The sequence below is a fragment of the Lethenteron reissneri genome, chromosome 52 (genome assembly GCF_015708825.2).
Source record: "Lethenteron reissneri isolate LAM-NWPU_2019-01 chromosome 52, ASM1570882v1, whole genome shotgun sequence".
NCBI classification, from domain to species: domain Eukaryota; kingdom Metazoa; phylum Chordata; class Hyperoartia; order Petromyzontiformes; family Petromyzontidae; genus Lethenteron; species Lethenteron reissneri.
The window spans coordinates 6,213,114-6,238,447 of record NC_083830.1 but is presented as its reverse complement, the minus strand read 5'-3'; the positions used below and the strand labels follow the sequence as shown (position 1 = coordinate 6,238,447).

The following is a 25,334-nucleotide window of genomic DNA, read 5'->3' as shown; positions in this document are numbered from 1 at the left end:
CTTTCGGTAAAGTCACGTAGAAGGGAAGTAATAAAATAATAAAAATAAAACATGATAAAACAATTCTCACGACGTTTCGGCCACAACGCAAGCAGCCGTCCTCAGGTGAAAACCAGGTCCGTCGAGGCGACAGAGTCTGAATGAAACAGCACACGAGCTTGGAGCATATATATAAGCTGGGCGCATTGACAAAGGAATTTGCATATCAAAAGGAATTTAGCATATGTATGGGAAATGCAGGAATGTGATTAGTACTGCATATGCATGTGCATTATGCAGGATTAACAGCATCAAAGGGAGCTGCAGTTACTGCTGCTGCTGCAGTTGCTGCTGCTGCAGTTTCTGCTGCTGCTGCAGTTGCTGCTGCTGCTGCAGTTGCTGCTGCTGCTGTTACTGCTGCTGCTGCACTTGCTGCTGCTGCTGCTGCAGTTGCTGCCTTATCCATTTTAATATAACACTATGTATTATTCTACCCATCCTAATGTGTATCACACTGCTATATGTTTACTATACAATTACGACACCATACATTACTCTGCACACTGCACCATGCCAGTGAGTGGAACGCGGTCTGAAAGTCACCGTAAACGTGAACACAATCAGTTAAGATCCCTGGCGTCTACAAACTAAGTTGCCTCTGTGGTAGCAGTTACATTGGAGAAACCAAACGACATGTCTCGGACCGCATCCGTGAACATAAGGCAGACCTGAAACACGGTAGGACAAACACCTCAGCCGTGGCAGATCACTGTTACAACTCAGTGGGCTCACATGATATTGACTTCTCCAAGACAGAGGTTCTCTGCAAGCCATCTGGCTATCATGAGAGATTCGTTCATGAGGCGATCCACATATACAAACACAGAGACAATTTCAACCGAGAAGATGGATTCTGGCTTAGCAATCATTGGAAGGACGTAATAAACCATTTCGGATCTTAACTGATTGTGTTCACGTTTACGGTGACTTTCAGACCGCGTTCCACTCACTGGCATGGTGCAGTGTGCAGAGTAATGTATGGTGTCGTAATTGTATAGTAAACATATAGCAGTGTGATACACATTAGGGTGGGTATAATAATACATAGTGTTATATTAAAATGGATAAGGCAGCAACTGCAGCAGCAAGTGCAGCAGCAGCAGTAACAGCAGCAGCAGCAACTGCAGCAGCAACTGCAGCAGCAGCAGAAACTGCAGCAGCAGCAGAAACTGCAGCAGCAGCAGCAACTGCAGCAGCAGCAGTAACTGCAGCTCCCTTTGATGCTGTTAATCCTGCATAATGCACATGCATATGCAGTACTAATCACATTCCTGCATTTCCCATAAATATGCTAAATTCCTTTTGATATGCAAATTCCTTTGTCAATGCGCCCAGCTTATATATATGCTCCAAGCTCGTGTGCTGTTTCATTCAGACTCTGTCGCCTCGACGGACCTGGTTTTCACCTGAGGACGGCTGCTTGCGTTGTGGCCGAAACGTCGTGAGAATTGTTTTATTATGTTTTATTTTTATTATTTTATTACTTCCCTTCTACGTGACTTTACCGAAAGAACCAAGAAGAAGAGAGGATTGGTCGGGGGGGGACACACACCTCTGTCGCGGATCTTCCCAACATCCGTTGCATCCTCCGCCGTTGGCGCGCTCGCACCATCGGCCTCGTCTCTTTTCGCCGGCTCTTCGCGCGGCGCGTGGCACTCGGGGGGGTGTGGCAGCGGCAGCAGCAGCTCCCCGTCGATCGCCACATCCGACAGCGGCGTTCTCCAGAAGAGGAACGTGCCGTACTTGTCGCTCGCTCCGGCGTCGCCACCGCCCGGCCCGGCCATCTCGGCGTCGCGCCGGGTGGAGTTGCGGTCGCCCGACTGCTCTCGTGGCCGCTCGCTCGCCGCGCTCTCCGCGGAACGACAGCTTTCAGCAGCCTCCTCGTCGTCGTCGTCGTGCGAGCGCGCGGGCTCCGACGCGACATGGGTGTCGCGCTCGGTGGGAATCGAGGGCGGCTGTGGCTGACGAGAGTCGGCCGAGAGAGACTCCGAGCCTCCGCTCTCGCAGGCGGCGAGCCTCGGTGGCGGCGGCGGCGGCGCGGGGGCCCCACCGGCGTCGCTGCCGGGATTGGGGCAGCCGTCGGCCGGCTCCTCCTGCCCGTCGGCGGCGCTGCGGCGACACAAACGGCGTGGAACCTCCTGGCGAGTCGGGGTCACAAGTCTGGGACGCTCTTGCTTCCGATATCAGGAAGCCACTGGGAGCTTTTAAATCACCGTCTAGATTGAAAACTCATTCTGGAGAACTACCTTGTGTTTAGTTTGTCGTCCTTGCCGCGCACGTCCGATTAGCACGGTTGGCTACGTACGGTGCGAAACAAGTTCAACATACGTACACGTGTGGTGCCTCCCAGCCGCGCCCCCCCCCCCCCCCTTCTTCCTCCCTGCGCTGAGAGACATTTATGCCGGGGGGGGTAAGGAAAGTTTTTTTCCCCCTAAGGATTTTCAAATACCTCGACAAAATGATCATCTGTAAAGTGACAAGCGCGTCGACCAGGTGTGAAGGAGACCCTCGCAGTGACAGAAGCGACCGAGTGTGGTGCCAAAACTAGAAACGCCTGTTGGTGACACCAGGTCGAAAAAACTGCCCTCTAGAACCAAATTAATGCGGCAAAGGTCCTTGCAGCGATGGATTAACGATTGTTTTCTGGCAATTTTGAAGAGTGTGGCTAGCGTGGGGCCGTACGTAATAAAGTAGCGGGCCGGGCACGGCCCATGGGCCAGCCTGCTCGCTCGTCGCAACGTCAAATGAAAACTACGGGACACCGGTAACACGACGTGGATACATTTAGGGGAAGAAGTATTATTTGGGTCTTTCGGTAAAGCCACGTAGATAGAAAAATAATAAAAACGTCACGACGTTTCAATCGCAACACAAGCCGTCGTCATCAGGTGAGAAAACAAAACACGAGTACAAAGTCTCGCTTTCAGGAGGATCCCGCGTTGCGACGTTTGGCCGACAGCCACGACGTCGGAGAGGTTTTCAGCTATATGGGAAGAAACCAGAAAAACCCCACGCAGAGCAGGAGGGGAGAGCGAACCAACCAAACGCGGATCGGCACCCGAGGAGTTGGCAATTGAACCTGGGCCCTGCTTGCCGGAAGGCCCAAGCGTTAACCGCCGCGCCCGCCAACCTGCCGCCCATTGTACGAGAGACGAACAAAAATTGAGATTCTAGATTTGAAGCTTTCGTGACTGCAAGGATTCATACTCTTAGTTCTTTCGGTAAAGTCACGTAGGTAAAAAATAAAATAAAAATTAATAAAAATAAAATAATAAAAATCACGACGTTTCGGAGGCAACACAAGTCTCCGTCATCCGGTGGGACCGTCACAGCCAGATTTGCTGCATCAAGTGAGGCAGGGATTCAAGATGCAAGCTCTTAAATACAACTTCTTGGTTCTTTCGGTAAAGTCACGTAGAATGGAAACAATAAAAATAATAAAATAAAAATAATAAAATAATTCTCACGACGTTTCGGCCACAACGCAAGCAGCCGTCATCAGGTGAAGACCAGGTCTGTCGGGGGAGACGCTGTCTCCATTCTACGTGACTTTACCGAAAGAACCAAGAAGATGAATCCCTGCAGTCACGAAAGCTTTAAATCGAAAAATCTTAAATACAAGTTAAGGGGGGAGGAGAGGGAGGGGGGGGAGCTTATCAGAATGTGGTAGCCAATGAATGGAACGTATCGGGAGGGGGGGGGGCGGGGCTAAAAGAATTGAGATTCAACTCTAGATTTGAAGCTTTCGTGACTGCAAGGATTAATATTCTTAGGTTTTTTCGGTAAAGTCACGTAGGTAAAAACATGAAAATTAATAAAAGTAAAATAAAATAATTTACTTGATACAGCTGTCGTGGCCTGTGACGGTTCCACCTGAAAACGGAAGCTTGTGTTGCCTCCGAAACGTCGTGAATTTTATTTTATTTACTTTATTAATTTTAATGTTTTTACCTACGTGACTTGACCGAAAAAACCTAAGAATTTGAGATTCAACGTCGCGCCGAGGTCCTCACCCCGTGGAAGGCGACGCCGACAGAGCCTCGATGTTCAATTCCACGTCCCCTTTGCTCTCCCTGTGGATTGCCACGCCGGCGAGCAGCGAGGGGGGGCACGCGAACGTGGAAATGAACTGCCCCAGAGACTGGAAGGCCGCCATCCTCACCTGCAACGCAATCAGGCACGCGTCGTCAAGGGGTAGGGATTGATCGGTGTCGGATGAGATCGATCAGTGGGGCAGGGATCGATCAGTGAGGTAGGGATCGATCAGTGGGGCAGGAATCGATCAGTGGGGTAGGGATTAATCAGTGGCTCAGGGATCGATCAGTGGGGTAGAGATCGATCAGTGGAGTAGAGATCAATCAGTGGCTTAGAAATCGATCAGTGGGGTAGGAATCGATCAGTGGGGTAGAGCTCAATTAGTGGAGTAGAGATCAATCAGTGGCTTAGAAATCGATCAGTGGGGTAGGAATCGATCAGTGGGGTAGAGATCAATCAGTGAGGTCGGGATCAATCAGTGAGGTAGGGATCAATCAGTGGCTTAGGGATCGATCAGTAGGCTAGGAATCAATCAGTGGGGTAGAGATCAATCAGTGGGTAGGGATCGATCAGTCCTATAATTAACACAGCCCTGAATGGGGTGGGGTACACTAATAATTTCTTAAACCAAATAGAAAAAATTAACTGGCAGTAATCGATCATCTGCTAAATGAATACTTACCTCTGCCCCCCCCCCCCCCCAACCGCGTGTTGTTGTTTGACTATACTTCACCACGCTGGTCAGTGCAAGTTGCTTGACGGGACAGAGCGACATATCCAGTATTGGTTCCGGTATCAATCACCTCTCACCCTTGTCTGGAAATCAAACTGAGGTTTCTTGATTCACTGTGCAGTGAATTGACCACCGGGTTACAACACCCCTTGTGCCCCCCCCCAGCCCCCGACTTCGCCCCCCCCCCACCCAACATTAATAATCAAGCTATGAAAAATAATAATAGATTTTGACCCTTTATGGGAATAAAAAATAGGTGTTAAAATGTTGAAACGCCGAATAGATACCTTTTGCAAAGAATCACGTCTGCATTAACCACACACAAGAACTTGTGGTAAGGGGCCATCCATCTCGTACGTACGCATGGAGGGGGGAGGTTAACCCAAACGCGTGCGTATGAGGGGTCTACTGACAATGTACGCATAGGAAGCAGGGGGGGGGGGCAAAGCCTCGATAATAATTGTCTACATTGGCCTTCAAATGAGTTAGATAGGCCGGCGGTGGACTGTCTGTTTGCTTAAACACGTTAATATTATTAATCCTTGATCGTTTCTGCGTGGATTAAATATCGGCCGTTCTATAGGAGTCGGGGGGGGGGGGGGTGTGCGTCAGGCGTACGTACGCAGGTGGGTAGGGGGGGTGTAAAAAGTCTGCGTGCGTACAGGCAGGGAGGGGTCAAGTTGATACATTTTTGCGTACCTACTCAATGCATGGCCCCTAAAACAGGCAAACCAACGTGCTCTCGTGGAAACAAAAACATTTGAAACGATTGGCCTACACCAGAGACAGCCTTCTCTACGGCACTCTCTTACGCAGTGTCAGACCAGAGAACGCCAAAAGGTGTTTGAACATCTGAGCGCCTATTTTGTTGCCAGAAAGAGTCGTACGCAATCTTATTTTTTTTCATACTTCGTGGTACTGGCCCCAAAAAAAGTCCCGTAGAAATAATCAAGTCGTTCATCAACGCAAGAAAGTGCGGGTTTCTAGACTCTTTTCAGGGTCGTCGGCCAGATTTTCACGGTCCGCGGGGGCAACATCGCAATGCGCAATCCCACGAGCGAATTTCCAGATAATATTTCAGCATTGGGATGTTTCGGCCAATATCGGTTACAATGTACGGCTTTCTTGTGTGTTGTTGTTGCTCTTTTGGCCATGGGAGGAATTTCGATTTAAAGCTTTCATGACTGCAGGGATTCATCTTCTTGGTTGCTTCGGTATGTGACTTCACCGAAAAAAACAAGAAGACCATGGGAGGAAATCGGAGAACCCAGAAGGAGACACCCACACAGAAACAGGGAGGCGGGGGGGGCGGGCGGGCGTGAAGAACACGCAAACTCCACGCAGAAAAGGCGCCCGAGTTGGTGAATCGAACCAAGGTTGGGTCTCTTCTCGGCGCCGGTGCCGCCACCGCCGGCGGGTACGCACCCAGCGCGAGGGATCGCAGATGAGGTTGATGAAGAGCGGCGAGAGCTGGGTGCGGCGGAAATCGTGCGAGGCGGTGCTCGACACGGCGGTGAAGCACTCGGCGCACGCCTTGCGCACGCCCCACACGCTATCCGAGCACAGCTGCATGAACTTGGGAAGCTGTGGGGAAGTGGGGAGGGGGTGGTTAAACAATAAAAAAAAAAACCCGGCGCAAGCTCGGATGCCTTAAACGCGACCCAGTCACCGCCGCACGTTAGTCCTCGGGAAAGTATTTAGCGAGTGGCGTCTGTACTGGGTGGTCGCGTGATATCCGACTCGGTCCTGGGACTCCCTCGTGCTCTGCTGGGTCTTCGATTCTATTCTTGCGCGCGATGGCCGACGTGCTCATACAGGAGCTGAAACGCCAATGCCGAGAGACAGTTCAGGAGACTGTGAGTGTTCGGCTTTGCTATGCCTCCTCGTCCGTCGAAGGAGCGGAGAGACCGCAGTGGTTTAGTACACGGTCCATAGTTTGGGTTGCATGACCACAGTCTTAAATAAGTACCTGGTGCGGTGATGTGTCAACAACAACAACGGGCGTGGTGCTGGCCACCCACCCCCTCGTGCGCCGTGCCGGCCTTCATAGGTGCTCGCTAACAGCACTTGCCCCTACAGTCTGTTACAGGCTATATGGGGGATCTTTGTCTTTGTGTGTGCGTGCGTGTTTGTGTCTGTTTGTTTGTAGTGGTTAGTGCGCGTGATGCTACAAACCCGGCGACCCGAGTTTGATTCACGCTCACGTACGACCACCAACACACCGGTGACGATTATACGAACCGGTCCTGGGCCTCCCCTAGGTGGATTCCGCCTCAAATAAGTACCCGGTGCGGTGTGTAAACATGCGCAGTGCCGCCGCTCTTCGAAAGGTGCTCGCTAACAGGACGTGCCCCAACGGGCTGTATGGCTATATGGTGGTGGGGGGGGGGGGGGAGCATTTGCGTTGCCTTTGTACGCACTCACCAGCACGTGCTCTGTCGTTTTCTGCCCGACAACGCTGCACACGTCGCCAAAGTGAGCCGCACAAACCTGAACACGCACACGAGGAGTACACGCACGCGAGTACACGCACGCGAGGAGTACACGCACGCAACTTGCAACCAGCCCCGCCATCCACACGCACGTCACCACGGCCAGCGCTGCAGCCAAGACGGTCACGAGTCACGAGTGATTTCCTGCTCAGATGAGCTTGGAGGAATTGGCTCTCGTTTCCTGTTGACAAGATCCGAGTCAGTTGCCGGAAAAATCCACATTCACCCGGCGGGGTAGGGTGGGGGTGGGGGGCAGGGAGCAAATCAAAAGTAGAGGACAACCACTTGGTAACTATTTTATCGACCCAGGAGTGATGATGATGATGATGTACACAAACCCCTCTCCCACTCCTTGCACCCCTCCCATTGGAATCAACTTTCCTTGTGAATTAAGCAGCACTGCCCGTAGACTCAGCACTGCACCATAGACTCATTCACCGCCCGTAGACTCAGCACTGCCCGTAGACTCAGCACTGCCCGTAGACTCAGCACTGCCCGTAGACTCAGCACTGCCCGTAGACTCAGCACTGCCCGTAGACTCAGCACTGCACCATAGACTCAGCACTGCATCATAGACTCAACACTACCTGTAGACTCATCACTGCACCATAGACTCAGAACTGCACCGTAGACTCATCACTGCACCATAGACTCAACACTACCAATAGACTCAGCACTGCATCATAGACTCAACACTACCAATAGACTCAGCACTGCCCGTAGACTCATCACTGCACTATAGACTCATCACTGCACTATAGACTCATCACTGCACTATAGACTCATCACTGCACCATAGACTCAGCACTGCACTATAGACTCATCACTGCACTATAGACTCATCACTGCACTATAGACTCATCACTGCACCATAGACTCAGCACTGCACCATAGACTCAGCACTGCCCGTAGACTCAGCACTGCCCGTAGACTCAGCACTGCCCGTAGACTCAGCACTGCCCGTAGACTCAGCACTGCCCGTAGACTCAGCACCGCCCGTAGACTCAGCACTGCACCATAGACTCAGCATTGCCCGTAGACTCAGCACTGCCCCTAGACTCAGCACTGCCCCTGTACATTGAGCAGTCCACCTCCTTAACCTCCTATTGCTCTCTTACAGCCTCACCACCTCTTCTCTATCGCCCATTCCTCTCCCTCCCCTCCGCTCTCCACTCCTTCCCGTCCCTCCCCATAGCCCCGAAGCTCCCCTCTATCGCGGTCACTCACTCCTCAATCCTTGCAGCACGCCCCCCTGTCAACTACATTCCATTCTGCGTCATCGTTTTGTGTGAGCCGTGTCAAGCTATACATTAGATTAGATACGCCTATCCATTGTGTCGTTTTGAAAACCGGGCTCGTGACAGCCCTGGGTGGGGCTGGCATCACAAGTTGGGTGACTGTAAACGGTAGAGTAGACGAGCAGCGCCGGGCCAAATAAGCCGATTCATGGGATCAAAGGGCAAAAGTCTTTGTGCCGTTATCACTCGCTCCGGCCGCAGGAATGTATAAATAGATTAGCACCACTTCAATGTTACCCCGAGCAGGAAATAACTTTACAACTTTTTAAATCGCAATAATGCCGATGTGCCGTGGCAGCATTTCGCGACGTGCGGGCGCGGTTTTCGGACGTAGGCCCCACTTCACAGCACAGACAGAGCGCGCCACAGGGTCAGGGGTCAACTTCCGTATCGACCGGCGAGTGTTGGTACGCGTGCGGGAAAATGCATTCGACGGTTGCGCACCTTGCGGACGTGAAAAATTTTGCCGTCCATGCAGAGCTCGCAAAAGCGCGGCAGCAGCAGACACTCCGTCACGTCCTTGCCGACCACCATCGCCATCTTGCACATGATCTGCGCGGGGGAAACGCGGCGTCAGCAGCTTCCACCTCATCGGTTGCCAATTTGTTTGGCAGCAAAGCCTGACGCTGTTGACGAGACTGAGGAAGGCGAAACCGGTCAAGCGCTTGCCCCCTTTTGAGCGAGCGCGTGCCGATAAAAATAATACAACGCCCAACTCAAAACAATCACTTGCGTCATTGTGGAGAATATTAACCGACGAAACCATCTCTCCACATCAAACCCAGAAGATCTCTGGGGTTTGATCTTCCACAAAGATGCTTATCCGCTGCACAAACCATGGCAGCAGATGCGGACACCCTGATGCACGAATGTAAAACTTTCCAGCGTGCAACTATGGGTCATCCAGAACAGACCGTACAACGTATGACGACGCAATGCCCGATGCACAAATACGAAGGAGACATCACGGCAGTGCATTCCCACTGCTCCCGACGGGGTTATCTGGCTTGACGCACCTGAACGACAAATTATAGTTGTTGCTCGACATCTACATCAGCCGTAGGGATGAGGAAGAAGTGGCACGGCGGGCGAGTGGGAGTGCACAACTTCGGCAGCGTATGTATGCAAGGGTGTTGGATTTATTTCGCACCGTACGTAGCCAACCGTCAGAGGTCGCAACCGGGTACCCGATACCCGTACCCTACCCGATACCCGGCTACCCGTACCCGGCTGGGAACGGGTACCCGTTTGCGACCCCGGTGCGGCCGGGTACGGGTACGGGTAGGCCATGAGTCACTGGTGAGTAACCGTTTGTCACTCATTTCGGGTAGGGTACGGGTAGGGAACGGGTACCCGTACCCGGCCGGGTACGGGTACCTGTTTGCGACCCTGGTGCGGCCGGGTACGGGTAAGGAATCAAAACCCGTTTGCGACCTCTGCCATCCGTGCTACATTGGAGGCGTGGGGTAAGGACAACAAACTAAACACATTTTTTTTTCGATTTAAAGTTTTCGTGACTGCAGGGATTCATATTCTTGGTTCTTTCGGTCAAGTCACGTCGTGAGAATTGTATGTTTTAATTGTATTATTTCCCTTACGTACAAGAGCTCAACACGTGCCATCTGTATTCTTTGGTTCTTTTGATGAAGTCACGTAGATAGAAAAATTATCATAAAAATAAAGTGAGTAAAAATTTAAAATAATACAAATAAAATAAAAATTACAAATATTATTTTCATTTACGTGACTTTACCAAAAGAACCAAGAATATGAAACTAAACACGACAAGAAAAAAATTAACCCGTAAAAACAAAGTTTTTCACTATAAATCCTTTATATGCGTGGCAGCGAACTTAATATAAAGGATTTAAAAATATATTCGCCTGTGGAGGACGCGGGGATCGATCCCGCGACCTTTGGCATGGGAAGCGAGGGCGCTACCAACTGCGCTACTCCGCCACGGCCTGTGGAGGGGTTACGCTCTGGGCTCTTATACTGTGACGTTCAGCCAAAGCCAAGAATGAGTTCTATTTGAATATATGTAAAATAATTTTTTTTTGCCTAAAAAGTGTAAAATTTTGGGAATTTTTTTCACGAACATTAATTGTCTGGCACAACGAGTCTGTGTGCAAAATGTCAGCTCGATTGGATCACGGGAAGTGGGTTAAAAAACGACCGAAAGATTTTCACGGTCGTAAGCAAGCAAGCAAGCACGCAAGCACGCACGCAAGCAAGCAAGCGAACTTAATATAAAGGATTTAAAAAGTGAAGCGTTTCGCCCAGGCGCTGGCCCACCGTGACGGCCTCGGCTTTGTAGTCGTCGTTGCTCTCGGGCGCCGTCAGCTCCAAGATCACGGGGCACACTTTGGTCTCGATGCTGGCGGCGTCCAGCAGCTCCTGCTCCAGCAGCACCAACAGCGCCGCCTGGCTCGTCTTGCGCACCTCTCGTTCGGAAGCACACCGCAGGGGAGCGCAACGCCGGTTAACGCTCGCGCTCGCGTGCCGGGGCGCACGGCAGCACAAGCGCCGTTACCCATCCCCGGGCGGTGCCGTGCCGTTCTGCCGAGGGTTCGTAGTTCGAATCCGGCAAGCCGCCCTGGTTATTATTATTATCCCTGCGGTCGTGTGCATCAACCGCAAGATATGACGCCGTCGTCTGCTTCACGGTGGACGTCAAATTAATCCCGCGACGTCGTTCGAAACGGGTTGGGCCACTGTGCGCCGGCGTCGACGTTCCAAGTTTGGAAGGTTAAAAAAAAGCAACACGGAAAAATGATTCAACTGGGATGATCCGCGTAGCGACATCGCCCCCGACTGGGAAACCACCGCAGACTGTCTGTGACACGTAGCGCCTTTCTTCGTGGTAGCCTTGTGCTATAATAAGAATGATCGCGCCAAAACCAAATGGACTCAACAATTATTACCATTTAATATTACTGCTCCCGTAAACTTGACCTGTTGATGTTTTCCAGCCAAGTCGAGGACTCCCGTCTAGCCGACTATCTAGTCTGGTCCACAACACGTTCAACCACCACACTGCATGTGACAATGTTGTTCACGATCCTGCTAACTCGATCGCTTATCCACGATGTGTTCAACCACCGCACTGCAGGTCACAGTGTTCTTCACTGTCCTGCTCACTCGATCGCTTATCCACGATGTGTTCAACCACCGCACTGCAGGTCACAGTGTTCTTCACTGTCCTGCTCACTCGATCGCTTATCCACGATGTGTTCAACCATCGCACTGCAGGTCACAATGTTTACTGTCCTGCTAACTCGATCGCTTATCCACGATGTGTTCAGTCACCGCACTGCAGGTCACAGTGTTGTTCACGATCCTGCTCACTCGATCGCTTATCCATGATGTGTTCAACCACCGCACTGCAGGTCACAGTGCTGTTCACTGTCCTGCTCACTCGATCACTTATCCACGATGTGTTCAGTCACCGCACTGCAGGCCACAACACTTTCTACTTCCGCTTCTTTCCTCGCACTGCTCCACTAGGGAATTCCCTCCCATCATCATCATCATCACCATCGTCTCTTGTCCCCAAACGCGTGCAATAATATTACTCGATTCAAGAAACATGTTAGGTCTGTCCTATTACAACATACAAAAAGTGCTGTTTGTCGCTGGCCGTTTCACATTCTGGGCCATCGAGCCCGTGCTCAGCACGTCAAAAACATTTTCAAAAAGATTGCGCAACACCGCAGTCAAGCGTTAGAATATATCATCCGAGTGAGATCTGCGAACGCAAAGTTCCAGGACCGTGCTGCGTACCTGGTTGTTCGTGTCAGCCATCAATCGGATGACGACGGGCAGCAGGTACTTCTGAATGATGTGCGGAACCGTGGGATGGCTGTCTTTACAGAAAATGGCGATGTGAGGCAGCTGCTCCATCAGCTCGGCTCGTACCGTTGGCTCTAAACAAGAAACAAAACAAAACCATCAAGCTACCTGGCACGCGAGCTCCGGTCATCCTCGCAGCAGCGGATTTCGGCTGGCCGGCGAACAAAAACGGCGGTCGCCGCATCGTCGCAGCGCTTTCGGACGCGCTTCTGCGGCCGTCTGGAACGCTCTTCCTTCCGATGTCATGAAGCCACTAGAGCTATGAACTTTTAAATCATCTAAATTGACAACTCGTTTCTTTAGAACTGCTTTTCGCATTCAGCTTGTTGACCCTACCCCGCACCTCCGATGAGCAGCACGGTTGGCTACGTATGGTACGAAAGAAGTTCAACATACGGTGCTGTGCTGCTGCGGAACACAATGGCCAGATGACACAGACAGCTCCGCTGAAGTCTAGCGGTAAAACGTGGGGTTTGTTCGACACGGCACTGTGTCCGCCACTCGTGTGAACTTTTGTGGAGCCGCTAACCCTACGATTTAGCCTTGGTTCTAACAGAAACCAGTATAATGCCTTTGGTACGTATGTACGTATTTTGAACTCTTTCACACTGTACTGTAGCCAACTGTGCTGATCGGTGGTGCAGGAGAAGGAATCAGAGGTGCTGGGGAAGAAAAGGTACGGGCTAACACGGCTGCGTATGTTGTCACTGTTGTTGGGCTCCGTGGCTCTTCCATGTGTTTTTATGCCGTGCCACGCGTTGTTTGGCCATGTCCGGGAGCGAAACGTCAGACGTCGTGCCGAAAAGCACGCGGTTCGCGGCCACGAAAGCACATCGCGGGACTAAGTGATGATCCCCTCTTTGACAGTGACACGGTGAAACAGGGGACAGGTAAAGCAGCTGGGTTCCACGAGCCCACGGATCGAAAGCGTGAACTCGCGTTTGCCGTATCCGCGGACAACCTATCCTGATTTCGTTAAAAAAATGTTTTGTCTTTTTGTCGACTGGGTTTGGCCGCGAGGTTCCGCTCATTCTCTGGGCTGAAGCTCGGATTCTTCGGGCCGGCTTCGTCTCGCAGGCACGGGCTGAAATCCGTACGTCAGAATTTTTGGCCGAGTGGAAATGAAAGGAAAACAATAATGAAAATCGCGTCGTCAAAATAGTTTTGTTCAAACGTTTGTAAGCGGCAGGAATGGAAAAATTTAATAACTTTACCATGAATGTTAATTGGTTTTTTACCCTTCTATCTGGCAACAAAACTGACACCTTTTTTACAAGGAGTCATGTTTGCATAGACCACAATACCTGCAGTCATAATGCAAAAAAACACAACTCTGATAATGTATTCAAGGACAGTGCATACATTATCAGAGTTATGTTTTTTGTTTGCATTATGACTGCAGGTATTGTGGTCAATGCAAACATGACTCCTTGTAAAAAAGGTGCCAGTTTTGTTGCCAGATAGAAGGGTAAAAAACCAATTATCATATTTTTTACTGGCAAATGAGGTTCCAATAGTGTAGATGTTTACCATGAATGTTTAATTGTCGGCAGTGCGGTCGTGACATCGCACCGACATTTCTTTCAGAAAAAACTTGTCCAACTCGACAATAATGAAACCGACACTTTTATTTGTTGACTGAGTAGAGCGGTTTTAACAGAGTCGAGTCAACTAGCGCTCAAAAAGAATGAGCCGACTCTCGCGTAGCTTTGTCTCAAGTCAACGTGGCAATGAGATTTATGCGAGGTGGCCGGGGTGCCTCAGGGCGCTGAGGCAGTACCAACCGGTTTCCTGGCTATATATCAATGTTTCAGCCACCTGCGGTCAAAACGAATGCTCAAGCGTAGTGAGATGATGATAATGGTGGTGGTGGTGGCGGTCTTGGTCCGATCACCGATGGGACTGTGTGGGAAAAAACCAACAACCGACCCGTGTCAAATTTAGTTTGCTACTTTGGCCAAATTCCAGCTACGAGAATTAAAACATTTGCAGCTGTATTGACATACGACAAACACTTCTCCGCAGGGCAATCTACCAAGCGTGCTCCCCAGTGTGAATGAACAGGTATCGTAAAGTGTCTTCAGAAGCAGTTGTGCGTCTGAATTTTCCCGGGTCATTCTCCGACACAGGGTTGTGTGCTGCTCGCTGCTACGAAGTTCAAAATGAAAACCTTCGTCACGTCGCGAGACGAGGAAAAACGCCGATGTCACGACACGCGGAACAAAAATAGGGGGAGAAAATTTAGAAAAATAAATGTTTTAAATAAAAATGTAATGTTCTTAGGTTTTTTCGGTAAAGTCACGTAGGTAAAACATTAAAATTATTAAAAGTAAAATAAAATAAAAATCACGACGTTTCGGAGGCAACACAAGTCTCCGTCATCAGGTGGGACCGTCACAGCCAGATTTGCTGCATCAGGTGAGGCAAGGATTCAAGATGCAGCAAATCTGGCTGTGACGGTCCCACCTGATGACGGAGACTTGTGTTGCCTCCGAAACGTCGTGATTTTTATTTTATTTTACTTTTATTAATTTTAATGTTTTACCTACGTGACTTTACCGAAAAAACCTAAGAATATGAATCCTTGCAGTCACGAAAGCTTCAAATCTAGAAAAAATGTAATGTCCCTTCCTGCGTCGGTTTTCACGGTCGGTTGTTCTGCATAGCCCTCTCTAATCCATGGTTTCAGGTCGTGCCGCTGTGCTGTTCGACACGTAGTCCGACGTTTCGCCCTACGTGCTGGGAGCTTATTCAGAAGCGAAACTGAGACTGTCAGCGATCGAACGGCGACTTGTCCCGTTTCGCAAAATATGAGCGAGTTAAAAAAAAATTTCATTACAGGAAAAGCTCTTATCTGGCATCCATGGGGAATGGGGTCTCCTGGTTAATCAAATATGCCGGCTATCTGCAATGCGAATTATACTTATGGTTGAACCAGAATAAAGAAACGAAGCCGACATTTTCATTATGACATCGGAAGTAATAATATACTCGTTTGCCGAGTTACTCACCACCGGTCAGTTGCAGAGCATTCTAAGCTGATTGTAGAGAGGCGGTGGGGCCGTTTAGAGTACAGTATACAGTACTGTATTCATGGACTACCGCTAGCGCCAACATCTCGGCAACATCCCCAAGCTTCCGTTAACAACAACAGATCTATGAGAAGAGCACGGAATTTTTCCGGACACGTGAAGGGAGAAATCTGTGATTGGCGTCTATGACATACACCGATTAACAGAGCGTTCCGGACGGTAAAGCAGAGGTCGCAAACGGGTTTTGATTCCTTACCCGTACCCGGGCCGCACCAGGGTCGCAAACGGGTACCCGTACCCGGCCGTACCCGTACCCTACCCGTACCCGGCCGGGTACGGGTAGGGTACGGGTACCTGATTGTGACCTCTGGGATGAAGCCATGTTGCAGGCGCGGGTGGGTTGATTCTAGGAACTTGAATTGTGAGAGGAGACAAGACGTTGGGAAATGAGTGACAAACGGTTACTCACCAGTGACTCACGGTCTACCCGTACCCATACCCGGCCGCACCAGGGTCGCAAACGGGTACCCGTACCCGTATCCGGCCGGGTACGGGTAGCCGGGTATCGGTTAGGGTACGCGTATCGGGTACCCGGTTGCGACCTCTGCAGTAAAGTGCTGGATAACAGAACTTTTCCCTGATTATTATTAAGCTCCCAGCAGCGGAAGCGAATTGTAGGACATCACGCCGAGGTACAATCCGACAACGTACGATGTATGTAGAACTTCTTTCGCACTACCGTACGTAGCCAACTGTGTTAATTGGCGGTGCGGCAGGGTAGGGGGGGGGATAGGACAACAAACTAACACGCAACATTTCGATTTAAAGCTTTCGTGATTGCAGGGATTCATCTTCTTGGTTCTTTCGGTAAAGTCACGTAGAAGGGAAGTAATAAAATAATAAAAACAAAACGTAATAAAATAATATAATTCTCACGACGTTTCGGCTACAACGCAAGCAGCCGTCTTCAGGTGAAGAATGAGACACTGCCAAGCTAGGAGCTTATATATAAGCTAAGTTGGGGGTGTAAGAAGAGCGCCTTATGCACATTCTTTTGTTAAGGCGCTCTTCTTACACCACCCAACTCAGCTTATATATAAGCTCCTAGCTTGGCAGTGTCTCATTCTTCACCTGAAGACGGCTGCTTGCGTTGTAGCCGAAACGTCGTGAGAATTATATTATTTTATTACGTTTTGTTTTTATTATTTTATTACTTCCCTTCTACGTGACTTTACCGAAAGAACCAAGAAGATGAACACGCAAAAATCTGTTCCAAACCGCACAACCACGGCACATGCGAGCGGGCGGGCTCCTCACCGGCATCTTCCGACAGCTTGACGATTACTCGCATGACTTTGAGCGACTCGTTTTCATCGTCCATCACGAAGCGGAACGTGTCCAGGAGGCTCCTGGTGATCATCTGTCTGTAAAACGCACGCGCGCATTACGATGAGAACAGGGGTATGTCTCTCTCTTTTGCCGAAACGCCGGAGATACAGTAACGGTATTGGAGCGGACGGGAGCGATGGCTACGAACTCGGCGACCGCCCGGTTTCTTTGGAGACGTGCGAGGAATGCCAAAATTGCAAATAAGTTTCACGTTAATAATCGCTAAAAACCAAAATCCAGAATGATAGAACATCATCGTTTAATATTACGCTTGTTTGGGCAGGAAAGCCTCACCGAGTCTCATGACTCTTTCGGGAGGTTCCTGCCAAGTTATTGCAGGTGATTTTTACATACGATGCCAAAGGAGACGTTTGTGGGACACGTTTTCGAATGCTGCAAACTTTGGACCACGACGCCCGTCACACAATGGCCAACTCACAAGGATGACGTCACGCGATCTTTCTTAATGTCCACTGTGAAGCAGACGTCACGCAGTGTTTGTATTGTGGATGCACAGCGCACCCTAGCTTACAAATCTCAACCATGGTCTCGCTCAAACGTATATCGCTCCCCTCAATTCCTTCTACGCTGCCTCTGGCCCTCTGCGTTCACAATCCCAGCGGTCTCTCTGTCTGTTCCCCCTCCTCCTTGTGCTCAATCCCGATTGCATTCTTTCTCGCTTCTGATGCCACGGTGGCGAGATGTTAACGACCTCGCCTGGTTTCCAGGAGGTCGTGGTTTCGATCCCGACCCCGACGCCTGAATATTTGGAGTTTGCGTGTTCTCCCCGTGGTCGTGTGGATTTTCCCTCCACATTTTAGAAACATGCGTTTACAGTATTTTGCTGTTATTATACATTTCCATGCGATAAGCCACTTCTGAAAAAGAGCTACATTGCTCAGTGGGGCTTACCTGGTAAACCAAAAACTTTTAACATTTTTTTTTACACTGGAACAAGCTGCCCCTAAACGTCAAACTGTCCACAATTAATTAATTCTTCCCTTAGAACTCAGATTTTTCCTCGCTTGCCAGACTCCTCTTCCCCCTACCTTCCCCATCATTTGCTCCACCATCCCTCTTTCCAACTTCCCCACCTATGCATCACACTCGCTGATCATTAACCACTCGCCGTTCGTTTCATCATCGTTCATTTCACTCGTCATCATGTTCAGCATGTGCTACCATCCTTCTCATCAACCCATCTCTGCACACTCCTGCTGTACAAATAGCTAATTCCTTTGCTCAGCACCTTAGTCAAGGCGCTATATAAATTAAAGATAAGACCTGCAAGCTTAATAAGGATGGCTTGCCAGATTTGAACCGTGACTACAACCTCAACGCTCATTCGAGTAGGAAACCATTTGACCTTTGACCCAGAGCTGCAGAATGAGCTGCAACACTTTGGCACTTACGTATAAAAGATAATAATTCCGCATGGCATTCAAGTTTAAAACGTGAAATAACTACACGGAGAAATGTCGCCACGCATCACGAGTCTGCACGGACCGAAAAGACCTGACACATGCGCTTGTGGTGAAACAGTGGTCACATGACCCATAGGGACTGGTTAAGAGGGGGGAGGGGGGGTTTGCTAACGTGTCCCGCGAAACTAAAGCGAGTAGTTTTCATTTCTTGCGGAACAAAATGCTTTTTAAATCCTTTATATTAAGTTCACTTGCTTGCTTACGCGCTTACGACCGTGCAAATCTTTCGGTCGTTTTTTAACCCACTTCCCGTGATCCAATCGAGCTGACATTTTGCACACAGACTCGTTGTGCGTGACAATTTATTTTCGTGAAAAACATTTTTCCAAAATTTTCCACTTTTTAGGAAAAAAAAAAATTCATATTTAATTTAAAATACCAATGTGATAAAAATGAAACTCTTACTCAAGAAAAACAGAAATGAATAATAAAATAAAACCGATGCCACGCATATAAAGGATTTATAGTGAAAAACTTTGTTTTTACGGGTTAATTTTTTTGAAACATTCTTCTGTCCTCAGTCACCGTCTGTGTGCGTGTTTTTACTGTAAGCTTTTTGCATGGCAAAGTACAACAGCAACGTTGCAGTAAGTTCATGCGTACCCCCCCCCCCCCATTGGTGAGTGTGAAGCATCGTATCGTACGTGACTCACAACTTCAAGGAAATGTTGCTTTGCACTTCCTGAAAAGAGGATTTACTCACAGCGTTCAAAGGTCAAAGTTCAGCCCTCGAGTGGCCGCACTTCACGACACTGGCCAGTGTCCATTGATGAGGTTTGGCAGGGGCGGTCAAACAAGACCGACTCAAATGCCAGTGATGGCCCACTATTTTAACCGTCGCACCAGAGGTCGCAATCGGGTACCCGATACCCGTACCCTACCCGATACCCGGCTACCCGTACCCGGCTGGGTACGGGTACCCGTTTGCGACCCTGGTGCGGCCGGGTACGGGTAGCCGCACGTGACTCACCCCAACCAATGAGTGAGAAGGCCGTGAGTCACTGGTGAGTCACCGTTTGTCACTCATTTCCCAACGTCTTGTCTCTTCTCTCAATTCAAGTTCCTAGAATCAACCCACCCGCGCCTGCAAAATGGCTTCATCCCAGAGGTTGCAATCGGGTACCCGATACCCGTACCCTACTCGATACCCGGCCGGGTACGGGTAGCCGGGTATCGGGTAGGGTACAGGTACCCATTTGCGACCATGGTGCGGCCGGGTACGGGTATGGGTAAGGAATCAAAACCCGTTTGCGACCTCTGCCGTACCCTACCCGATACCCGTACCCTACCCGATACCCGGCTACCTGTACCCGGCCGGGTACGGGTACCCGTTTACGACCCTGGTGCGGCCGGGTACGGGTAAGGAATCAAAACCCGTTTGCGACCTCTGCGACGCGCTCAGAGATGGAATCGAACCGACGACCTCTGGATTAAAAGTCCGGTGCGCTCACCATTACACCAACGTGGCAGCTCCCCAGTGTCAAACCTGGAGCGCAAATCACTCAAAACACCCAAAGAGGCTTTCCCGCAGCACCGCTTACACATGCACGCGCGCAGACACACATACGGCGACGCTCACCTGTTAAATATGTTGTCGCTTGATGAGAATTTCTCCATCCTGGCCAGTGGCGTCAACATTTCATCCTGAGTTATGGTATCCAGCACCGACGTTATCGACTGGATATCGCTGTCCGGGCCAAAGTCGTCGAAACCTGAAGGATAAAAGGAGAGAGGGCGCATACGACCTCGCTCAGCGAAGCTGTGACGGCGGAGCCAAGCGGGGAGCAGAGTCTGTTCAGCCGATGCCACGCTCATTCATCCCGAGTCAACTTGCACCCTCACTTAGACGGCCAATAATAATTGAATACATTTGCTATTCATGTTGTTCCCATAGGGCAAAGCTATCACAAAAGCACTATATATCACAGATGGGTATAGTCTGCTGGTAGGGAGCGATGCTGTAACGTGGTATTACTCAATTAAGTCATTTGCAAGCAAATGTTCTTGGTTCTTTCGGTAAAGTCACGTAGAAGGGAAATAATAAAATAATACTTTCTTATTTCCCTTCTACGTGACTTTACCGAAGGAACCAAGAATATGAATCCCTGCAGTCACGAAAGCTTTAAATCACAATTTGCAAGCAAATGTTAAAACTCTGGACCTTGAGAGCGGCACTATTTTTCGAATAGCATTACGGACTCTTTAAACGTCCTCCGACAAGCAGCCAGCACCGTGGTAACGAGCAATAAAGCTTTCGGTATTAACCACGGAGGTCGCTGGGGGTTCAAACCGTGAACTTGGCAATGGGCGACCGCTCAGCCACGTCACCGCCCAACTGAAGGCGATCTCCATATGGGCCGATTTCTCGCCGGTAACATGAGTTAAGAGACAACGCAAGTCACGGAAAATAAAAAAAGAGCTGATTTAAAGCTTTCGAGACTGCAGGGATTCATCTTCTTGGTTCTTTCGGTAAAGTCATCACGTAGAAGGGAAGTAATAAAATAATAAAAAATAAAACATAATAAATAATTCTCACGACCTTTCGGCCACAACGCAAGCAGCCGTTCTCAGGTGAAGAATGTTTCTTCTTTAAAGAATGTTTCTTCACCTGAGGACGGCTGCTTGCGTTGTGGCCGAAACGTCGTGAGAATTATTTTATTATGTTTTATTTTTTATTATTTTATTACTTCCCTTCTACATGACTTTACCGAAAGAACCAAGAAGAAAAAAAGAGCCGTTTCCATACCCGAGTCAGCACGCGAGATGAGTAGCAGTTTTCCACTAACGTTTCGGAGTAAGACCGTGCCATAAATACTTACGAGTTTAAAGACCACGATCATTGTGTTACCGACAACAAAGTACCGTACTATGTCGATCGTAAGATGCTCTGGAAAGTAAGATGCACTAGAAATGTGGGCTTGCTGTCAATAAAAGTTACACTAATCCAATCACTTAACACACACACGCGTACCTGATGATAATACACACCCCAACATTTTTCTTTAAAATGCGGGGAGGGGGGGGAATTTAAGTTATTATTATCCAGAGAACATGGTAAATATTGGATAATTAATTGAACGTCTCCTCTAACCATATTTTGGATTAAAAGTTTGGTGAGATTTTTCCCGCTCGGCCCAAATTCTGTCCGTGGGTCCAGTCTCGAGTGGGACTCGAATCAACTTGCGTCGGCTCACACGAGGCTGGTTTCTCTCAGAGCCAGAGGTGGAAGGCACCTTGAAATTATAATAAGCAAGTGGCTAGGAGATGTTATCTGCCTCGTCTGGTATACAGGAGGTCGTGGTTTCGATCCAGACCCGGATGCCTGTGGTCGCGTGGATTTTTCTTCGGGTCCTCCGGTTTTTCCCCCCACATTTGTATTCAACGTCACGCGTTTAGAGTATTTGGCTGCGATACATTTCCACGTGACAAGCCACTTCGTTGAGCTTTCATTTGTGGCCAAGTCGCTTCTGAAACAGAGCTATACAGCTCAGTGGGCCTTACCTGGTAAAATAAAAAATGCAATGCTTTATAGATTTCATAAATTGGGCAGGGTCTCTGAAAAGAAAAGTCCATTCGGTCCGAAATCTCACGTCAACAATTCAGGCCACCCCAAGAAGCGAAATAACTGAGGAGAATTTGGGCTACCACCCAAATTGGCAGCTATAACGCGGGTCGTCTAAAATCATGGAAATGAAGTGTGTGGGGAGCGGCATTTCGAGTTTTGAGCTTCATGCAAATGTGGTATTGCAACTACACATCCCAAGGCGTGGAACAAGAACAAATGCCAAACTCGCAGGCGAGAAAGTCGCGCTCAATGCGCCTCATCTCGTTGTATCTCAGAAGTTCAGCATAGTTCTGATCAGTGCTTAGATAGCACACAGAATCCACAACGGTACAGCAATGGATTCTGGAATCCATCTGTCGCGCAGCGTGGAGTGACAACCCCCTTGTACGCGTGGTGGGGGTCGCGTCTCCGGGTTCACTCCCACATGATGCCAACCTCTCGTGAAAATTAAATTGGCCAAACATCCCGAATGTAGTCGCAGCAACCCTCCTGAAAGATAAGTCGAGACTCCCGGGGGGTAATGAGTAGAGGATCGCCGCCAAGAGTCGCCGTCGGCTGCACACGAGCCGTGAAAGATTCTAATTAAAGGGAGGGCCCCTCTCAACCCTCGCACCACGAAGGGGCACAAACATCTTAACACTGACAATGGAGCAAGGAGGCGGGGGGGGGGGGGTCGTTGGAGCGTGATGGGTGCAAGTGAGCAGGCTGAGCAGGATAGTTGGGTTGAGCCGGGCGAGAGGCGCAAGACAGTGAAGAGAGTGTGGAGAGACGGAATGCAGGGAGAATTGGCGTGGGGAATTGAGTGAAAGAGGGTTGGGGAGAGTGCAAGATGACATTATTAAGTGGGCGTGTTAGGAGAAGCTTTGGGCAGAGAGGGGTGACTACGGGAGGAGGGATAGGAGAGTGCATAGCTGTCAACCCATACAGGGAAATTGAGTTTGCAGGTCCATCTAGCGTACAGCTGCTTCAATACGGGCTTTGTAGGATGAACGTTGAGATTTGTAAGCGGCACGGGGTGACCAATAAGGTCTGAATTGGTCTGTAATAACGCCGGCACTGATAAGGGGTTGACAGGTATGACTGGTGTGCCGAACTAGTAACCAATTTGCACGTTTTGTTCACCTGAAAAATCTAATTAATTGGCTGTCGGGTGGTGGCGGTGGGTTTAACAACACATTTATATTTTATGTGATGTAACCCCCCCCCCCCAAAAAAGCACCTTTATTATGGATAGAAGGTTAGTGGAGAGTCTGGGAGAGTTGAGTGGAGTGTGCCTGTAGCGAGGAAACTTGCCGTTGAGTGGAGGGGAGAGTTAGGGGAGCACAATAGCATGAGGGGCGAATGGAGAGTGTGCAGGACGCGTTGGTGGAGTCAGGGGAGAGTGAGGGCAAAGAGGAAATGGATGTTGGGAGTGGAGAGGGGACTTGCATTGCGTGAGGGGAGAGTTAAGGGAGAGTTAAGGGAGAGTTGAGGGAGAGTTAAGGGAGAGTTGAGGGAGAGTAGAGGGAGAGTTAATGTAGTGAGGGGAGAGTTAAGGGAGAGATAAGGGAGAGATAAGGGAGAATTAAGGGAGAGCTAAGGGGAGTTAAGGTAGTGAGGGGAGAGTTAAGGTAGTGAGGGGAGAGTTAAGGTAGTGAGGGGAGAGTTAAGGGAGGGTTGAGAGAGTTAAGAGAGAGTTAAGGGAGAGTTGAGGTAGTGAGGGGAGAGTTAAGGGAGAGTTGAGAGAGTTGAGGGAGAGTTGAGGGAGAGTTAAGGGAGAGTTAAGGGAGAGTTAAGGGAGAGTTAAGGGAGAGTTGAGGGAGAGTAGAGGGAGAGTAGAGGGAGAGTAGAGGGAGAGTAGAGGGAGAGTAGAGGGAGAGTTAATGTAGTGAGGGGAGAGTTAAGGTAGTGAGGGGAGAGTTAAGGGAGAGATAAGGGAGAGATAAGGGAGAGATAAGGGAGAATTAAGGGAGAGCTAAGGGGAGTTAAGGTAGTGAGGGGAGAGTTAAGGTAGTGAGGGGAGAGTTAAGGGAGGGTTGAGAGAGTTAAGAGAGAGTTATGGGAGAGTTAAGGGAGAGTTAAGGGAGTGAGGGGAGAGTTAAGGGAGAGTTGAGAGAGTTAAGGGAGAGTTGAGGGAGAGTTGAGGTAGCGTGGGGAGAGTTAAGGGGGAGTTAAGGGGGAGTTAAGGGAGCGAGGGGAGAGTTGAGGGAGAGTTGAGGTAGCGTGGGGAGAGTTAAGAGAGAGTTAATGGAGCATGGGGAGAGAGCAGCGCAACAGGAGCATGAGGGTGACGACAATGGAGACTTAGTGACGGTGAGAGGGGGGTGGGTAGTCGTGACAGTGAGTGGATATTGAGTGTCTAGTGAGTGTCTAGTTAGGAGAGAGTCGGGAGAGCGTCACGCGCGAACGAGGGAGCGGTGTGCGGTGTGTGTGTGTGGAGTGTTGAGGGTCCATCTGACGCAACTGTGCACGAACACGAGACGTCGCGTGACGGCTGCGCTGAGTTGGCGTTGGAGTTGGAGGAGTAAAGAATCGAGAGTTGACGAGGCCCCGCGCAACAGGCGAATGAGGGGAGACGCGAACCGAGAGCCCCGGGGGGTGGTGGTAGTAGTGGTGGTGCGGCGACAAGTCAACGCAAAGTTTACGGGGTGAGAGAGGAGGGAGGAGGAGGAGGGAGGAGGAGGAGGGGGGGCAGAGCGAGCGAGGGATCGAGAGGGGAGCGCTCAGCCGGAAGAATTCGGAGGACGAGAAGCCGCCGCCGCTCGCCGCTCGTCGCTCGCCGCCTGCTGCCCCGAGAATGCCTCACGGGGCTTCAGCTTCTTGTCGTTGTTGCCGACGGCCTCGGCCGCTTCCGGAGTTTGGCGGTGGCGGGGAGACGAGGAGAAGGAGGCGGACGGGGAGATGTTGGGGTGGGGGGGAAGGGGGAAGCTGTTGGCGGAAAGAGGCCGAATCCCCGACGGGAGGTAAAACTCACAGTCGGCCGGGTCCCCCTCGGAGTCGTCCGTGAGAAGGCTGATATCTGCGGGCGCACACAGCACACAGCACACAAGGGACCCGGGGCGTGGAGGGGAGGCAGAGGGGAGCTGTTGAAACTCGCTGGGAGCCGACTACAGCGCCGCGAAACGCGCGGAGCCGCCGAGCGCACGAGTCCTCACCCGCCATCTTGACCCGCCTGCACCGCCTCGGAGGCGGCGTGTGATTGGCTGAGCAGGCGACCCCGCCCCTTTCCGGTCCCTGGCCCCGCCTACCGTTCCCCGGCCACGCCCCCTCAGCCATCGTCTGCTATGTACGTCATTTCCGGGAAGACACCGCTCCCCGTCTCTCTCGTAGTATCTTTATTGGTATCGGCTGGTTGTATAAACTTTATTAGTCAACTGTATTAATGACTTTATTAATAACTTCATTAGTTAACTTTATTAGGCAACTTTATGAACAA

The 25,334-nt window shown here is 50.2% G+C and overlaps 1 protein-coding gene across 1 annotated transcript in view; it reads right to left on the bottom strand.

Moving 5' to 3' along the window:
- PPP4R1 (protein phosphatase 4 regulatory subunit 1) overlaps positions 1–25,106 on the bottom strand; it is a 40,736-nt gene extending 15,630 nt beyond the window's left edge. Inside the window, exons 1-11 of the mRNA XM_061573139.1 lie at positions 25,054–25,106; positions 24,873–24,917; positions 19,934–20,066; positions 16,799–16,905; positions 12,381–12,523; positions 10,893–11,039; positions 9,042–9,149; positions 7,232–7,297; positions 6,233–6,391; positions 4,053–4,201; positions 1,592–2,148 (exon numbers count right to left, since the gene is read on the bottom strand). Coding sequence (XP_061429123.1) covers positions 1,592–2,148; positions 4,053–4,201; positions 6,233–6,391; positions 7,232–7,297; positions 9,042–9,149; positions 10,893–11,039; positions 12,381–12,523; positions 16,799–16,905; positions 19,934–20,066; positions 24,873–24,917; positions 25,054–25,060 — 1,621 coding nt within the window. The 5' untranslated portion in view covers positions 25,061–25,106. The remainder of the gene's footprint in view (positions 1–1,591; positions 2,149–4,052; positions 4,202–6,232; positions 6,392–7,231; positions 7,298–9,041; positions 9,150–10,892; positions 11,040–12,380; positions 12,524–16,798; positions 16,906–19,933; positions 20,067–24,872; positions 24,918–25,053) is intronic.
- Positions 25,107–25,334: the final 228 nt, after the last annotated feature.